This window comes from Ursus arctos, unplaced genomic scaffold (assembly GCF_023065955.2).
Source record: "Ursus arctos isolate Adak ecotype North America unplaced genomic scaffold, UrsArc2.0 scaffold_22, whole genome shotgun sequence".
NCBI classification, from domain to species: domain Eukaryota; kingdom Metazoa; phylum Chordata; class Mammalia; order Carnivora; family Ursidae; genus Ursus; species Ursus arctos.
In genome coordinates, this window is record NW_026622897.1 from 61,084,794 (window position 1) to 61,101,441 (window position 16,648).

Sequence of the window (16,648 nt, forward strand, 5' to 3'; positions counted from 1 at the left end):
TGCTCTTCAAGTCGCAGTGTGATCAGCATTTGCATGCCTTGGCAAGGACGCCAGCCCTGTGCCATCCTAGTGTCCCTCTGGGTCATGCAAAGCCCATCCCTCCACGCAGTGCGCCGGAGGGGTCAGAGTCATGGCTACCAATGCCTTGGAGTTGGCCTGTTGGTCACCGAAAGCCATTCTGCAACAGAAGAGCTGCTTTTTTTCCACAGCCGTGAAAGCAAATGAAGAGAGCGAGGCCACGTATTCCCAGATAGTGAAGAGGTCCAACAGCTGGGGGAAAGCTCAGACACAGCCTGGCCCAGGTGTTCTACGCAAATAAATAACAGATCGAAATAATGTGAAAATTCCCTTTAGAAAGCGTGAGCTAAGCTTCTATCAAAATCAAATGAAGTTCTAGACAGATGAGTGTTGACAGAATGATTTTATGGCGGGAAGGATGGCTGGCCTGGCTTGGTGCTGGGGAAAGAAACGGTGCAGATACAGCAACAAGTCATTACTGGACTTCACTTTTCCCTTAGTGCTTAGTTCTGGACCTTTGGCCAAACTTACTGAGCAGAATCACTAAGTCAAGACCGAAGAGACATGTGGACCGAAATTTGGGTAATATTAAATTTAACACCAGACTTCTCTAATACATGATAGAAAAGACTGCATCACTACGAAAGTAAGAGCATTTTAGATACAGGGAATATTCCATTTTCAGGTTCAGGGCATGAGCAGAATCAAAGTCACTGTCTCAGCTGGCTTTTCGGCAAGGAAACCAGCAGCCAGCTCTTCCTCTGCCTTCAGGGGGACTACGGGAGGGAAATCCCCACCTAGCTAGTGCGCCAGCTCCTCAGCAGGTAAACAGAACACTCTGCTCGAAGCCCGGCTCACTAAACCCTGAGAGAAGGCGTGAAGCTCCGGAGACGGCTTACGGGCTCCTGAAAGGATGGGAGGTAATAACCGGTAAGGGAGGAAGACCTTAAAACTCCAATTTTAAAATAAAGTCTAAACAATTTAAAGCAGGTCCACGTCAGCAGGCGGATCCCGCCGGGGAAGCACACTGAAGGCACTGAGAAGGTCCTGACAGAGCTACTCAGCCAGGGCCAACACAGGCGAGTGCTGGCTTTGCCCGTTCACGAGTACCGCGGTGTCGTCCACATGGATCCCCAGAAGTACTGCGATCACCCCTAGCGGCCGAGTGGATTTACATGCGACCACGACAAGGGCGTGCTCAGCAGGCCAGGTGTGCGTCACGTGCGTGTAGGTCAAAGACAATCCCACGGCGGGAGGGTATTACTTTATGGAGGTAAAACAAATGCAAATTGCTTCTTTAGAATTTGTTTGGAGGGCCAAGCAAGGATCTCTTCACCCAGTCTGACCTCCAATGGCAAAGTTATTGGCCCAGGTGGAAAGGAGATACCTAGTAACACCCAGGGTAACGATGGATCTTCCCCGTACCCAGCTTCCCGACCTGCCCCCAAAGTTATGTGCCCACCTTTGCAGAAGCAGGCCAGACTCTCCATTTGCACAAGGGCTTCTAGGACCTTATTCTAGCCGCCTCTTGTTAACGTAAAAATTAACGTGCATGGGTAACATCTGTTTTTTATTGATTCAATCAATATATTGGGAATTTAGCAGCAAGTTAATGGCAAGCAGTTACAAAATCTCCTATTTTTCTACATTTAAAATAAGTTGTCTTAAATAATCTATAGCAACCTAAAATCACAAGAACACATGTGACTGGCTGAAGCACTTCCGCTGTTATGCTTATGGCACGTTTATTAGTGATTTCCTAACAAAAGCTTCCAGTGCCAAGTGCACATAATTATTTGGAACCTCCACTGCCATATTTGGCTCTCCTACAAATAATTGTGCCTAAATATAAGAATCTGAAGTAAAACTGAGCAAGTATGCCCACCACCTCGTTTTGAGGGCCCTCGCCTCCTCTAAACAACTCTCGAAGACCTCTTGGGTCCGTTTCAGCCACAGCCCACCAGCAAGCCGGTGGGTGGCTGGCCGTTCACACCAGGCTGCGTGGACATACCTAGCTTGGCGTTTCGGCTGGCGCGAACACAGGGCAGGGCTCAGCGGGGCTAAAGGCTAAAAGCTCGACATAGTCCTGTCCTCTCCCCTCGCATTGCCTTGTCTTAGCGCCAGAAAGCGCGGCTCTGTGTTTGTACCGCGCATCGGTGAAGGACACTAGAGTTTCTTCTTGGTTTTCGGCAGGGCACTGGACTTAGCGATGAATTTGGTTGCCGTTCCTTGGCTTGACGTCAGGGGGGATTTCTCTGGCTCTCCCGTGAGTGCGGCTGGAAGGTGTCTGCGAGATGTGGGACTCGTACGCTTCGTGTCCAAGGTGTCCACGTTGTCCTTCTTACTGGTCTTTTTATTAGCAGTGGACTGGAAATAAAAGAAAAGGCCTGGATTAATGTTCGGACAGGAAGCAACAGATAGCAGTTCCAAGAAGCAAGGGACGACGCGGTTGCCCAGAATCTGCAAGCTGGAGCGCTCTCCAGGGGGGAGACCTGCACTAATCACGCGGCAGAGCTGTGAGTAAATGCCAGAGGAAGTTTCTTTAGCATCTTCAAGACAAGAGGCCTGTTCAGTGCTTGGTGGAGCGCAAACTAGAGGCACGGTTTCAGACCTCCTGCCACGCAAAATGAAAGTAAACGTCCGGCAACACTTGCACGGGGAAGTCGGCCAGGACAGAACCAGACTCACGGCATCTCCACCAGATTCTAGGCCGCCTCTGCGCTGACTCCGGGGACTGGCTTTGAATCCCAGTCACTCCACTTGGGCAGGTCCACGGACCTCTCGGAGTCTCGAAGCCTCCCCGGTAAATGGGGAAAATGCGCTTGCGAGTTCGTGGGTTTACTCTGAGAGTGCACGAGGGTGGTGGCTGTGAAAGTGCTTCTTTCAACTACAAAACAAGTAGGAGGGATCTCAACAGGCAACTGTGTTTTGTCAGGTCACCTCACCCCCAGGCAGAGGAAATGGTCGTTGATTCTGCGGAAAAGGAGGGAAGCAGAGTCCATTTTGACCTCTGACCCATTTCAGAAGCGATCTCCTCTCCTGAAATAAAGCTGAGCACAGAATTCCGAAAGAGCAGAGAACGTCTTAGGAGAGGGGGGGCACGGCAGGGTGGGGGATGAGACACAGGGGAATAGATAGAGCAGGCTTCACGTATGCAGAACCGTCTAGAAAGGGCTCATACGTTTAACACTCTGGTGAATGCAAAGTAACTTTACGCAGGAGTTAATAATCAGGTTAGCAATTTTCAAAGGATGTGAAAAGACGACAGGTAACACACTACAGATAAACCTGGATTCTTTGATCACTCGGCTCTTGTGACACCAGCGGCCATGTTTCATACACGGCAGTAGCACTTACTACAGATCCGCCGACGAACAAGGGCGTCCCAGGGCCGCAGCAGAACTTCGGGTCATTCGTGGTTTGGGTAGCTATATTTAGAGAAAGAGAGTTTCCCCTGACGTGGGCCGTATTGCAGACAGCCTTTAAATACATGCCTCTTCAGAACACCGCTGTGAATGGCTTCGTAAAAGTGTGTGCTAATTCTTGAGCTCGTATATTTGTACATTGAAAAATTAATTTGTATACTTTTGGAAATGTAACAAAAGTCCTTTTCTCCATAGATTTTTTCCCCAACAAAATTTGTCGGTTGCTTCTCTGTGTATTCTTTCACGACACAGAAAATACTGAGAATGCATCAGCATTCGGCAGTACAGCTTGCATCCGCTCGCTGAGAACGCCCCCGTGCAGCACGGGGTGCGAGTCCACTCCCGCGACGTTCCCCAGGCCGGCGGGAGAGACGCTGCTTCGTTGAGGGCAGCCCTGATCCCTACGACAGGAAGCCTATCTTGGAAATTTCAACTCATGAAAGTTTAATTCACTTGACATACAAATCCTATTAAAAGGTGAATCTCAGCGTAACCTTCTCCCTGTTGACATTTCCACCTTTTGAGCTATCATCCGAGGGGTCGAGGAAGTGTTTTTCAACACATCCACTGCAACTACTGTTCTCTAGAGCAGGAACAGAGACTCGGGCATTTTAAGGCGTGCGTATTCATGTCTGGCTTAACACTTCCGTTCTTCTCTGCGGTTCCATTTGTTAATGGACTTGAGTCACTCAAGTAGACTAGAAGTTGCATCACCAGGAAGAAACACTCAGAAACAGTCTCTGTGGGTGGGGCTAGTGATGCAGATTAGTTTTTCCAAAATCACCAGAGGCGCTGGTATTTTCTTCTCGGATAAGATATCTTAAGATAATCCTCAGAATTTTCTGGCAAAGGGGACGGGAAGAAGAAAATAACCCAAAATGTTTGCTTGCTCGGGTGCAGAAACATGATATTTCTCAGCTTCATTCTAGAGCAAGATGAGAAGATGATACTCCTCAGCTACATTTCTTTCTTTATTCGTATCTAATTTTAGTGACATATTTTTATTTTTATTTATTTTTATTTTTTTATTTTTTGTTTGTTCTTTAATGATTTTTTATTATATTATGTTAGTCACCATACAGTACATCGCTGGTTTCTGATGTAAAGTTCGATGATTCATTAGTTGCGTAAACACCCAGTGCTCCATGCAATACGTGCCCTCCTTAATACACATCACCAGCCTATCCCATTCCCCTACTCCCTCCCCTCTGAGGCCCCCAGTTTGTTTCTCATAGTAGTGACATATTTTTAAAATAGGTGCACACCCCCATGATTTAATATTCACAGTGTTAAAAATCTCCTCCCTGCCCCCCAGTTAACTCAGCTCTGCCCCACATCAAAGACAACCAACATGATCAATTTACAGTGTACGTTTCCAGAGAGAGTTCATGCATCTTCCAGCAAATATTAAGTGGAACCAAACCGAATTGGTAGTCATTTCTGCAGGTCAAAAACAGCCTAATAATGGCAATTTCATATGGTTCAGCCTAATCCACATACTGCCATGCCTTCTTCTCCCTTTTTCACACCAATGGTAGCCCACTGTAAGCACTCTTCTACATCCTGATTTTTTTCAACTAATGATTATCCTGAGAACCCTTCCATGTCCATACGTAAAAAGGGTGCTTATTCTTCTTTTCGGCTATGTAGTCTTCTCTCATTTGAACAGACTACAATTGATTTAGCCAGTCCCTTCACAGTGGCCTTCAGGTTGTTTCCAATCTTTTCCTAGTACAAATAGCGCTGCTGTGAATAATCTTGTACTTGTGTCATTTTGTGCGTGTGTGAGTATATCTACGGGATGTAGATTTTAGAAGTGGGACTCCTGAGTCAAAATGTATATGGATTTGTAGTTTTGAAAGCTACTGCCACATCGCCTTCCACTGCAGTTGTACCAACTTATACTCTTACCAGCAACATGAGTGCCTGTTTTCTTATTTCTTTCTCAATTTGGTACTTAATACATATTCAAATTAATATAGTCAGCTATATTTTAATTGAACTCCAAGTTGGCCTAAAACTGACTGCACTGAAACAAATCTCAATATTTGTTCCTTTACTCTCTGGTAACTTCAATGCAAATCTATTCACCTTTATGCAAACATTTACTGCAAATGCTTGGCAGCTTCTGTGTGTGTATGTGTACCTTGTCAAATGTTGTGTGTGTGTGTGTGTGTGTGTGCACGCGCACAGGTACACTCTACCATTTCTCTTGTTAATTTGCAGTTGCACTAAGTTTAGGATGCCATTGTTTAGAAATCAGAACTGTAAGAGCTTTCCTGAAGACTCTGAGTCTCCCCTCTTAGATGCCACCCCCTGGACACTGTGCTCTGATGCTGAAGAAACACGGACGCGGGCCGGCCCTCATGGTGTCCTTCAGACTGGGCTGTAGCTTTCCTCACCAAGAGCCAAGCCTCTCATCTCCTTGAACACAAATGGCCAAGGCAAATTCCAGCTTCCAGGCTTTTCTCTAGAATATAAACAAATCTTAATGTTTCAGGGATTTCCTTTGTAGGTTATAGGTTATCTAAATTTTAGGTTTCTCTTTCTCTTCTCTCATAGTTGAGGGGATTCCTCAGGGATCTATGCTGTCACTGATGCAATTTTGCAGTTTGGTAAGTAACATGACAGAGAAATGAAAAGTGAAATTGCCAAGGCTATAGGAATTACTAAGATCTTCCAGGTCATAAAAGGCAAATAGAAGGTGAGGCTCTCCTGTAAGATTGTATGGAGGGGGAGGAAGATGAGAGGGGAATTTCAATATTCATCTCTAGGGGAAAAGAGTCTAAATGATCATTATGAGATTGTTGGCCATCATTATCAGTTTAAGAAAGGATCTACAAATCATTGTAGATTATTCTCTGAAGATACTGGCGTAACATACCGTTGCACAGCGATCAAGAAAACCTGGCTATCATTGGAAAGCATCTTAGAAACAAAGAAAAAAATCCTTCTATCCTTACATAAAATCATGAAGAATTCATACTTGAAACACTGCAATCAGCTTGAACAGAGATAAAGGAACCAGAGAAGGCTTACAGACAGGTTACTAATATGATTAATGGATGGAGGTTTCTTTATGAGAGAGCTCTTCAGTCTAGAAATAGAAAGAATAGAGGACATATATAATCACACTCCGTAGAATGCAGAAAGGGAGAGAGCTCAGCTCTGTGGAGCTAGACGGTGACTCAGTGCTGCGGGCAGATGGTTACACCAGGGGCCGGCCCAAGCAGCACTTCCATTGTTCCTCATCCTTGACAGACTCTTACCACTTGGGACGGGTGAAGAATAGTCAGTCCTACTGGAGGCAGGATGATGGAAAAGATGACCGTACAAGTTCCTCCAGTTTCGTCTCTTAGTAATTCAGCACCCTTGGCCTGATTTCTCCAGCTTGTTTTATTAATCTTGGAAAGGGGCTCCATGTGCGCAAGGGGAGATATGCAACAAGAAAATTGGGCTAAATATACATATTTCATTATTCACTGGCATAACTTTAACCTGATGAACTCATCTGGTGATAATGGATGCAAAACCTATAAGCTCTAGGCATATCCCTGCAAGTTAATACCAGTACATGATTACTAGAGACTGTTACCATTTCTCTGAATTTTGAGTAAAATACATGCTATTTAAGTAAAGTGGTTTATCACCATAGCAACCATTTCTAGAGTCACACATTCAAATTATAGGCCTGCACAAGGTCCAAGTGACAGAACATTCTGATACAAGTTTTTAGCTCCAGTTTTGCTTGCAACGGTCACCCACTTTCCCTCACATTCCTGTGGTTTTCAGGAGGAAGAAGGAAGGGAAAGAAAAACCAAAGGGAAGAAGGGTAATTAACTTCCAAATATATATATTTCTTTTATAAGGCTACCTACATAAATAGCTGGGCCTTGTAAGGAGTTAATGAAAATAAAATCTAACTTGCGAATTAGAGAGATATAAATTTCTTTTCTTTTTTAGTTAAAGTACAATTTAACATACAGTAGAATGTACAAATCTCAAGTGTACAGTTTGATGAGTTTTGACAATGCACAGATCTGTATAAGCAGTGCCCCAGTCAAGAAATAGAACCACTCCCCACAAGTTTCCCTGCGGCCACATTCCATTCAACTGCCTCCCATCCTGAGGCTACCAGTGTTCTGACATTTTTCAACATAATTACTTCTCTAAAACTTCACGTAAATGAAACAACATACAGTATGTGCTCTTGTGTCTGACTTCTTTGGCTTAACATTTTTTAAATTGAAATTTGTATTAAGATTTAAAAAAAAGACATTTTTATTGAGATGATTATAGAGCCCATGTATTAGTGGTTCGTTCCTTTTTATTACCACGTAGTGCTCCATTGAATGGATACGCCATGGTTTGTTTATCCATTCTTCTACTAATGGGTATTTGGGCTATTTCCAGTTTGGGGCTTTCTATATATAAAGCTGCTATAATATATTCTACAAGTCCTTTTTTGAACTCAGATTTGGGATTTCTGGATAAATGGCAAGTAAATGTTTAACTTTATAAGCAACTCCCCAACTGATTTCCAAAGAAACTACACCATTTTGCAATCCACAAGCAATGTAGGGAAATTCCACTTGCTCTAATATTTACTAAAATATAAACTTGTCTTTTTAAATTTCGGCCATTCTAGAAAGGATATAGTGATATACCCTTGTGGCTTTTCCTATTATCATTTGCCTTTTCCTGATAGCTAGTGATGTTGTACATTTTTTCATATGCTTATTGACTATTAGTATATTTTCCTATCTGAAACGTCTGTTCAAATCTTATGCGTCATTTGAAAGTGCAGTGCCTTATTATCATTGAGGTGTAGGAACTGTCTCATTATTTGGGAAATAAGTCCTTTGTTAGGTATATCTACTGCAATTTTTTTCTCTCCTGTCTGTGGCTTGCCTATTCCTTTTCTCAATATGCTTTAGATGAGAAAATGCATTTACTTTGAAAAAGTCCATTTGATCTGATTTTTTAAAATGCTGCCTGGTGTTTTAAGAAATCTTTGACTACTCTCTGGTTGGAAGATATTCTCCTATGTTTTCTCCTATGAGCTTTACAGTTTAGCTTTTAGATTTGGTCTACTAACATTTCAAACTAATTTTTGTGTACAGTGTAAGCTAGGGAGCCAAAGTTCATTTTTCCCCATACAGATAACTTATTAGTTCAGCACTATTTACTGAAAAAGAAAACCTATCTTTTCCCCTATTGAATGGCTTTGAAATCTCCGTCAAAAATCAACTGACTACCTAAGGGTGGGTCTATTTCTAGATTGTATTTTGTTTCCTTGATCTGTCTATTCTTACATCAATACCACATTATATTAATTACTGTAAACTATATAGTAAGGGCTGAAACCACATCATGTAAATTCTCCAACTTTGTTTTTTTGAGTGATTTTGGCTATTCTAGGTCTTATGTATTTCCAAACAAATTTTAGAATCATCTTGTCAATTTCTAACAGAAAAGTAAAACCCTCGATTTTAATTGGGATTGCTTTAAAGTTTTAAATCAGTTTGGGGAGAATTGACATCTTAACAGTAAAAATCTTCCAATCCATAACATCAGACATGGTATTTCTCTCCAAATATTTCAGTCTTCTTCAGTTTCAATGTGTTGTGGGATTTGGTATGAATATTTTACACGTATTTTGTTAGAGTTAAGACTAAGTGTTTTACGTTTTGTGATATTTTAAATGGTATTTTAAGATTTTGTTTTCTAATTGTTCATTGCTAGTATATAAAAATACACTTTATTTTTGTATATATTTTGTATATAGATCTTGCACCCTGTTTAATTCCATGGGATTTTTTGTACACAATCATGTCATCTGCAAATAGAGATAGTTTTATTCTTCTTTTCCAACCCATTTAATTTTCTTTTACGTGCCTTGTTGCATTGGCTAAGATCTCTAGTACAATATTAAAGAGAAGTCAAAAGGGGCATCTTTGCCTTTCTCCTACCTTCAGCTGGAAAGTGTTCAATATGTCACCATTAAGAATGATATTAGCTTTGGGGTGTCTGGGTGGCTCAATTGGTTGAACATCTGAATCTTGGTATTGGCTCAGGTCATGATCTCATGGGTCTGGAGATCAAGTTCCACATCAGGTTCCCCGTTCAGCAGGAGTCTGCCTGAAGATTCTCTCCCTCTGCTCCCTGCCCCTCCCTCAAATAAATAAATAAATAAATAGAATGATATTAGCTTTAAAAAAAAGAATGATATTAGCTTTAGAGGAGATTTTTTTTAAATATAAAAATCCCTTAACATGTAAAAGAAGTTACCATCTGTTCCCAGTCTACTACTCATGTTTGAGTGTTGAATTTCATCAAATGCTTTTTTCACAATTATTGAGATAGTCATATGGCTTTTCTCCTTTACTTATTAATATGGTGAATTATATTGGTTGATTCTTGGATGTTAATCCAAACATACATCCCTGGAATACTTGATCAAGAATGTGCTATCTCTTTTATATATTTCTGGATTCAGTTTGCTAATATTGAGTTTAGGATTTTTATATCTATATTGATGAGAGATTTTGGCTAACAATTTTCTTTTCTTATAATATCCTTGTCATATTTTGGTATTAAAGTTATACTTGCTTTATAAATGAATTGGGAAATATTCCAAGAGTTTGTGTAACTCTTCTGCAAATATTTAAAGAATTAACCAGTGAAGCCATTTGAGACTGAAATTTTCTTTACTGGAAAGTTCTTAATTACAGATTCAATTTTTAGTTTTTACTTTTTAAAAAAATTATGTTCTGTTAGTCACCATACAGTACACTTCATTAGTTTTCGATGTAGTTTTTAAAGTAAATATAATATTATTCAGATTTTGTATTTTTGTATATCTGCTTTGATGTTTTTTAAAGAAATCTGACCATTTCATATAAATATTCTAATTTATTGGGGCTCAATCATTCACAATAACCTCTTGTAGGGAGGGTGCTTGATTTGCTATCCTTTTCCTAGCTTATTGAGATGAAGGCTTAGATCCATTATTATTTCTATTGTTTCAAGGAGTCAGCATTATTTTATATTTATTCACATATTTCCCCTTACTGTTGCCCTTCATACCTTCCTGTAGTCCAGATTTCCATCTGGGATCATCTTCTTTTACCTTGAGAATTTTCTTTTAGCAATTCTTATAGTAAGAAATGCTGGTAACAAATTCTCTCATCTTTTACATACTTGAAAATATTTTTTATTTTATCTTTATTTTTGAAGAAAATTATCATGAGATATAGAATTCCGAGTTGGCAGTTTTTTAGTTTTGTTTCATTTTCCACTTAGCACTTTAACAATGTCACTCCATTGTCTTCTGGCTTCCATTATTTCTGTTGATATGTCAAATGTTGCTCCTTCAATGGCAATGTGCTCCTCACCACCACTCTCCCAACCCTGGACACTTTTCTAATTTTCTCTCTCTAGTCTAAAGAATTAGAGGACAGAATTCAAGGCAACCACGGACACAAGAAGGTAATGAGGGAATCCCTTAAAGGAGATTGCCAGAGAAGGGGCACCCTACATTCTGCCCAGCTAAAGAGAAATGAACTGACTGAAGATTTGAACTGCTGGCTTAGAGACGATTTGCAATTTGCATCCAACCAACTACTTGCCTGCTAAAACAGAAACATCAATGCTTTTTGGAGGAACACAGTCAAATCCAGAGTCAGCATAACAACATTTCCAATGTCTAAGATACAATCCCAAACTACTCAATAGAAATAATAATCAGTAGAGACAGACCCTAAGGTGACCCAGATGTTGGAATTAGCAAACAAGGATTTTAAAGCAGTTATTATAACTATTACCAATGATGTAAAGGAAAATATTCTTTGAGGAATAAAGGAAATCTCTGAAGAGAAATCGAAATAATAAAACAGAATCAAGTGAAAATTTTAGAATAAAATATAATACCTAAAATTAAATATTCACCAGGTAGGTTTAACAGAGAAATGGAGACTGAATCAAGCTGAAGGGAAATGATACCAGATGGAAAACTGGATTTTCAGAAAAGAAAGAACATCAGAAATGGTAAATACCCCGAGTATGTATAACAGACAAAATGTCCTCTTAATTTCTTGGAAATACATATGACTATTTAAAGCAAAAATTAAAACATTGTTTTGTGGGGTTTATAATTAGGTAGCTATAATACATATGACAACTATTGCTTAAAGGCAGGATAAGAGATGAATAGACTCAAATTAATGTGCATGGAATTATAGCAATAGTTGTTATAACCCAACCTAATGCGCTGGTTCTCCATAGGGAAAAGATACATAGCATATCCTAACAGCCATAGTCCCTAAGGGGAGCTGGGCAAAAGCCAGCCTTGGGAGAGGAGGGAAATGATTTGAAATGATTCACTAATACTTCCTTCAACTGTGGAAGTCTGGCTAAGCTTGTGGTGAAAGCTAAGCCTTACACAGAAGGTTCTAGTAGGAGTAGTAGGGACAAAATCTTATGAATTCAAACTAGCAATTGGCATTATAAATAGCATTGGGTCAAAGAACAACATATCAAGATTCATGTTAGCACAGTTATTTGTACCTGTATTAGTCATCTATTGCTGCAATTATACCATGGTGTTTGGGACGTCCCCAAAATCCACCCCCCACCCAGGTTCCATGATATACTAGAAGGACTCACAGGACTCAGCATATAGTTGTACTCATTGCTACAATGTATTACAAAGCACAGTTAGCAAACGTAAAAGGCACTTGAGGTGAAGTCCAGTAGAAACCAGGCTCAAGCTTCCAAGGGTCCTCTCTCAGGAGTCAAAAAGAATGCACTTCATTACCCTAGCAATGAGCTATGACAACACATGTCAAATGTTGCCAGCCAGGGAAGGTCTTAGAGATGGAATCCTGAGTTTTTATTGGGAACTGGTCATGTAGGCAGTCTCTGCCTGGCACCTACCAAAATCCCAGATCCCCAGAAGAAAAGCAGGTTGCAGCATAAATCGTGTTGTTTGCACAGTTTGGGCAGAATGAATCATTCTTAACCAGATAATGATAGTAACCAAATCCAAGTTCCCAGAAGCCAGCCAAGGGCCCACCTTGCAAGCAGGCCTTTTCAAGGACAGCAGCTCAGGTCTGCTGTGTTAACTCTTTCCTGTACAACTACATAGCAAATGACTATAAAAGTCTTGGTTAGCTGTAGGGGTTGGCCATGCTAGGCTAGACCAGATGCCAAGTTTTGTACTGGATTCAGGTCTACTCTATAAATCTTCCTAATTCCAGGCACTGTGGCTTCCTGCAGGCATGTTCTTCTCAAAGCAGGTAGCAGAAATACGAGAGGACAAGCTAAATCACCGAACGCTTTTAAGGTCTCTACCTACATCTCACCTCTTAACATTCCGTCAGCCAAAGTAAGTCACAGAGCTAAAACCAACATTAGTGGGATGAGAAATATCCTTCGCCTACTCCAGTAGGGAGAACTGCAATGTCACATGGCAAAAGTTGTAAATGTACGAAATCCCTTTCAGAGAGGGATTAATTGGGAAAAATCATCTAACCTACCACAGTATCCGAGAGACCTCACGAAACTCAGAGGCAAATGAGGTTGCAAGCATCACCTTATCACCTTAAAAATGATATTTCTTGGCTTGTTCATACCCAAAAGGACATATGCCCAAAGGAGACTTGAAGCTGAGAGGAAAAAAACATGCAATTTTTGTCATATTCTACGCAAGTTTTCTAGTGATATAACAATAGAAGTAATAAAGGCTAACATTATGAAGTGCTTACCACGTCAAGAGTGTCACATGCATTATTTCATTTAATCCTTGGTTGCTACGATCATATTCCCATTTTACAGATGAGGAACCAGAGGCCAAGAGGTTTGTCCAAGGTCACAAAGCCGATAAGTGGTGAAGCCAGGATCTGCATACAGGCAGCCTAGGTCCAGAGCTCGTGCTTTTAACCATTATATTTTACGTGCACGCCAGATTGCAAGGCTTCAATATCGGACTACGGAAGTGTGCCCAAGTTGTGGAAGCGCCACCGAATCTGCACATGCTTCACACGGGCTTGGAAAGCTAAGGTTTAATTTGTCAAGAGAAGAAAATTTTTATCCTACTCAACTCAAATACCAAGAAAACCTGACTCTTTCTCGTAGAAATATATCAACATACCACAGTTCAACTGTTTAATTTCAATGGTATTTAAATTCAAACATTTCCTGTCTTTGAAGAACTGCTCCATGAATACATTTCATTGATCAAAATAAATTTTCAAAGTTTCTAAGCAACCTTGAATTTCTACTTTCTAGATGGAAGTATCTGCTACGTGTACCACCTCCTGTGACACTGTAAAGGCCACGTTTTCAGTGGAGAAAAATGATCATGAAAGGAAACAATTGGAAAAATCTTCCATTTTCATTAAACAAGTACATTCAAGTCTGTGTTCAATAAATAATTTAACAATGAAGAAGTATCTCCTTTATGAAGCAAGAATTCTGTAATGCAAATCTACATCCGGAATTTTTAGTCCCACCCTCCATGGTTATGGGGAAGTGCATTTTAATTACAGACATTCATTTCTCAATTGTTTTTTGAGCTTAATAAATAAAGTATTGTACTGCTTATCAGAAATCAGTAAGGACATAATGTTAAAAGGCATGTTCCTGCAATAAGCAATGGCCTGCCAAGCATCTCATTTGAAGATGAGTAAATGCTGTTGTAGGAGTTGAACCTGATGGAACGGATTAAGAACCCACTGTGGGGAATTTAGAGGGTTACTAAAGACACAAAACATTACCTAGATGTACTCAGCCTATCAAACACGAGATATACACAAGAGGACATTTCTATCCTCAAAGAAGACAATTACCCAAATTAGGCTAAAATTGGAAATGAAAAAAAAAGGACACGGCCAAATGCCAACTATTTGAAGACAAGTCTGGAAAAGCGTAGTGGGATACCTTAATCCAAACATGAACAATGAGGAGATGCAGACCATATTTTCCATGATGACCCCGGCGTTTGGAACTAAGGGGTGATCACTCGGTGACAGACAAAGCTGCTCAGCTCAAGTGTTCTGATTTTGTTTATAACAAATCCCCGCTTTCTCTGCTAATCTCCCAAGAGCTCTGCCACTTAGCTAAAAAGCATGATCACCCTGGCTTATAAAAAATACAAAATCAGAGCTCTAAATGGATTTATGAGATTCTCCAGAAGAAAGAACAATGATACAATGGAAAACAGGAACTGCTGGCAGATTTCCACTTAAAGCCAAATTTCAAAAATTTTAATGGAAAAAGAATTTCCTTAATTTAGTAGGTATAAATTATTTATACTATCACATCAAATTGTTCATATAATCTAATTTTAACAAACAAAACTTTCCCCATGGGAAATACTTTAATATTCATAGAATAATTTTAATAAAGTTAAAATTTCACTCTTAAGAATATTAATTACTATATGAATCCTATGTGGGCTCAAGAGTAAATGGCAAGTTCTATTTTCAGTTATCACTTGAGAACTTTATACTCCACTATTTACTGTTGTTAATGAAGATTTGAAAGAAAAGAAGTCATTTCCTAGCACAAGCTCAGCTTCAATATAATTAACAAAGTAACATACTTATTCATAAAAACCCATGAAAAAACTTAATATGTTAAATGTATGAGAAGTCTTTCTTTTAAGGGGTAATACTTTTCAGAAAAACTCCCATACAAGGTAATGTATTCCTCCCAAGACATCACAGCCAAAGCCTAGGCATGGGAGCTCCTTAAAGGACACCCAGGGAAAACTCCTACCCATCTTGCAGGAATTCCTGCTACAGCAGCTGTGACAGGAGCTTTCCAGAGTCTTCATGAATACTTCCATGAACTGGAAGGTGGCGTTTACTATCCATGGTCCTGCCTGTTTTATTGCAGGTGAGCTCTGACTGTAGAAAAGTTCCTCCTGCTAATGAGTGGAAATCTTTGTTCTTAAAATTTCAACCTATCTGGTATAAAATTTATACCACTGGTTATAGTTCTAGCATCCATAAGCGCCTCAAATTCCAACTCTCCTGTTCCCTAGGTGGGGGTAGTGGCTGAGAACAGCACAGCAAGTTCCATCACTCTATGACTTGCAGGGGGAGGGTTCCAGGAAGGGGAGAGGTGTGACAGAGCCATGGAAAAGGAGATGGAAGACAACTAACCGAATATTTGGTTCACGAGGATATTTCATGTCGGATTCAGTGACAAACACAGATACAACCCCGACTACAAAATACAAAAGAGAATGTGGTTATATGTGGTGTGTGTGTAAGCACTTGTGTTTGTGTAGGTGTGCGTGTATGCAGATGCACGTGTGTCTATATGTGCAACACACACGTCTGAGTGTGAGGATGTGTACAGTCGGCCCTTGAACAACAGGGGCTTCAACTGTGTGGGTCCACTTATACGTGGACCTCTTTGGAGAAGGACAGCACAGTACTGTAAATGTCTTTTCCTTATGGTTTTCTTAATAACATTTTCTTTTTTCTAGCTGACTTTATTGTAAGAATAGAGCATATAATACATATAACATACAAAATATGTGTTGATCGGCTACTAATGTTACTGGAAAGGGTTCAGTCAACAATAGGCTATTAGTAGTTAAGTTTCAGGGGAGTCAATAGTTATATACAAATTTTCAACTGCATGGGGGGTCGGCACCCTAACCCCACCCCGTCACTCAAGAATCAACTGTATGTGTATATATATATATTATCTATATATAGTGCATGTGTATACGTGTGAGAAGGTGTTTGTTTGTGTGTGTGCGCGTATGAATATGTCTGTATAAAATGCCAAGTCAGCTAAGAGAAAAATCTTCAAACTGTATTCAATAAGGAATGCAAACATGGGTTTTTAGGGTATTATTTTTAACAATATAAAATACACACAGTTGCTAAGCATTTCAGGAGTTATTAACAGAACAGACAGGATAAAGGGAATGCCACATACTTATGTTGATATTATGGTAAAAATATGATTATTTCAAAATACCTGAGTCATTAAATGTTAAACTTATTATCTAGACATTTGCTATCAAGTAGATGAAGAAGTTCTCAACCAGTAAGTTAAAATCAGCCTACCAAGTCTCTTTCCGCAGGTTCTGATGGCCTTGTTAGCCTGGGAGGGGCGGGCCCGCAAGCGCCTTCCGGGGAGCAGCTCAGAACCCACCCCTCAGGCCTGAGCAGCACTGCGCC

At 40.3% G+C, this 16,648-nt stretch overlaps 1 protein-coding gene across 3 annotated transcripts in view; it reads right to left on the minus strand.

Moving 5' to 3' along the window:
- Positions 1–1,569: 1,569 nt before the first annotated feature.
- STK33 (serine/threonine kinase 33) overlaps positions 1,570–16,648 on the minus strand; it is a 136,068-nt gene continuing 120,989 nt past the window's right edge. For all 3 annotated transcript variants that reach the window (XM_057316797.1, XM_057316796.1, XM_057316795.1), the window contains one exon: positions 1,570–2,385. In XM_057316797.1, coding sequence (XP_057172780.1) covers positions 2,185–2,385 — 201 coding nt within the window. In that variant the 3' untranslated portion in view covers positions 1,570–2,184. The remainder of the gene's footprint in view (positions 2,386–16,648) is intronic.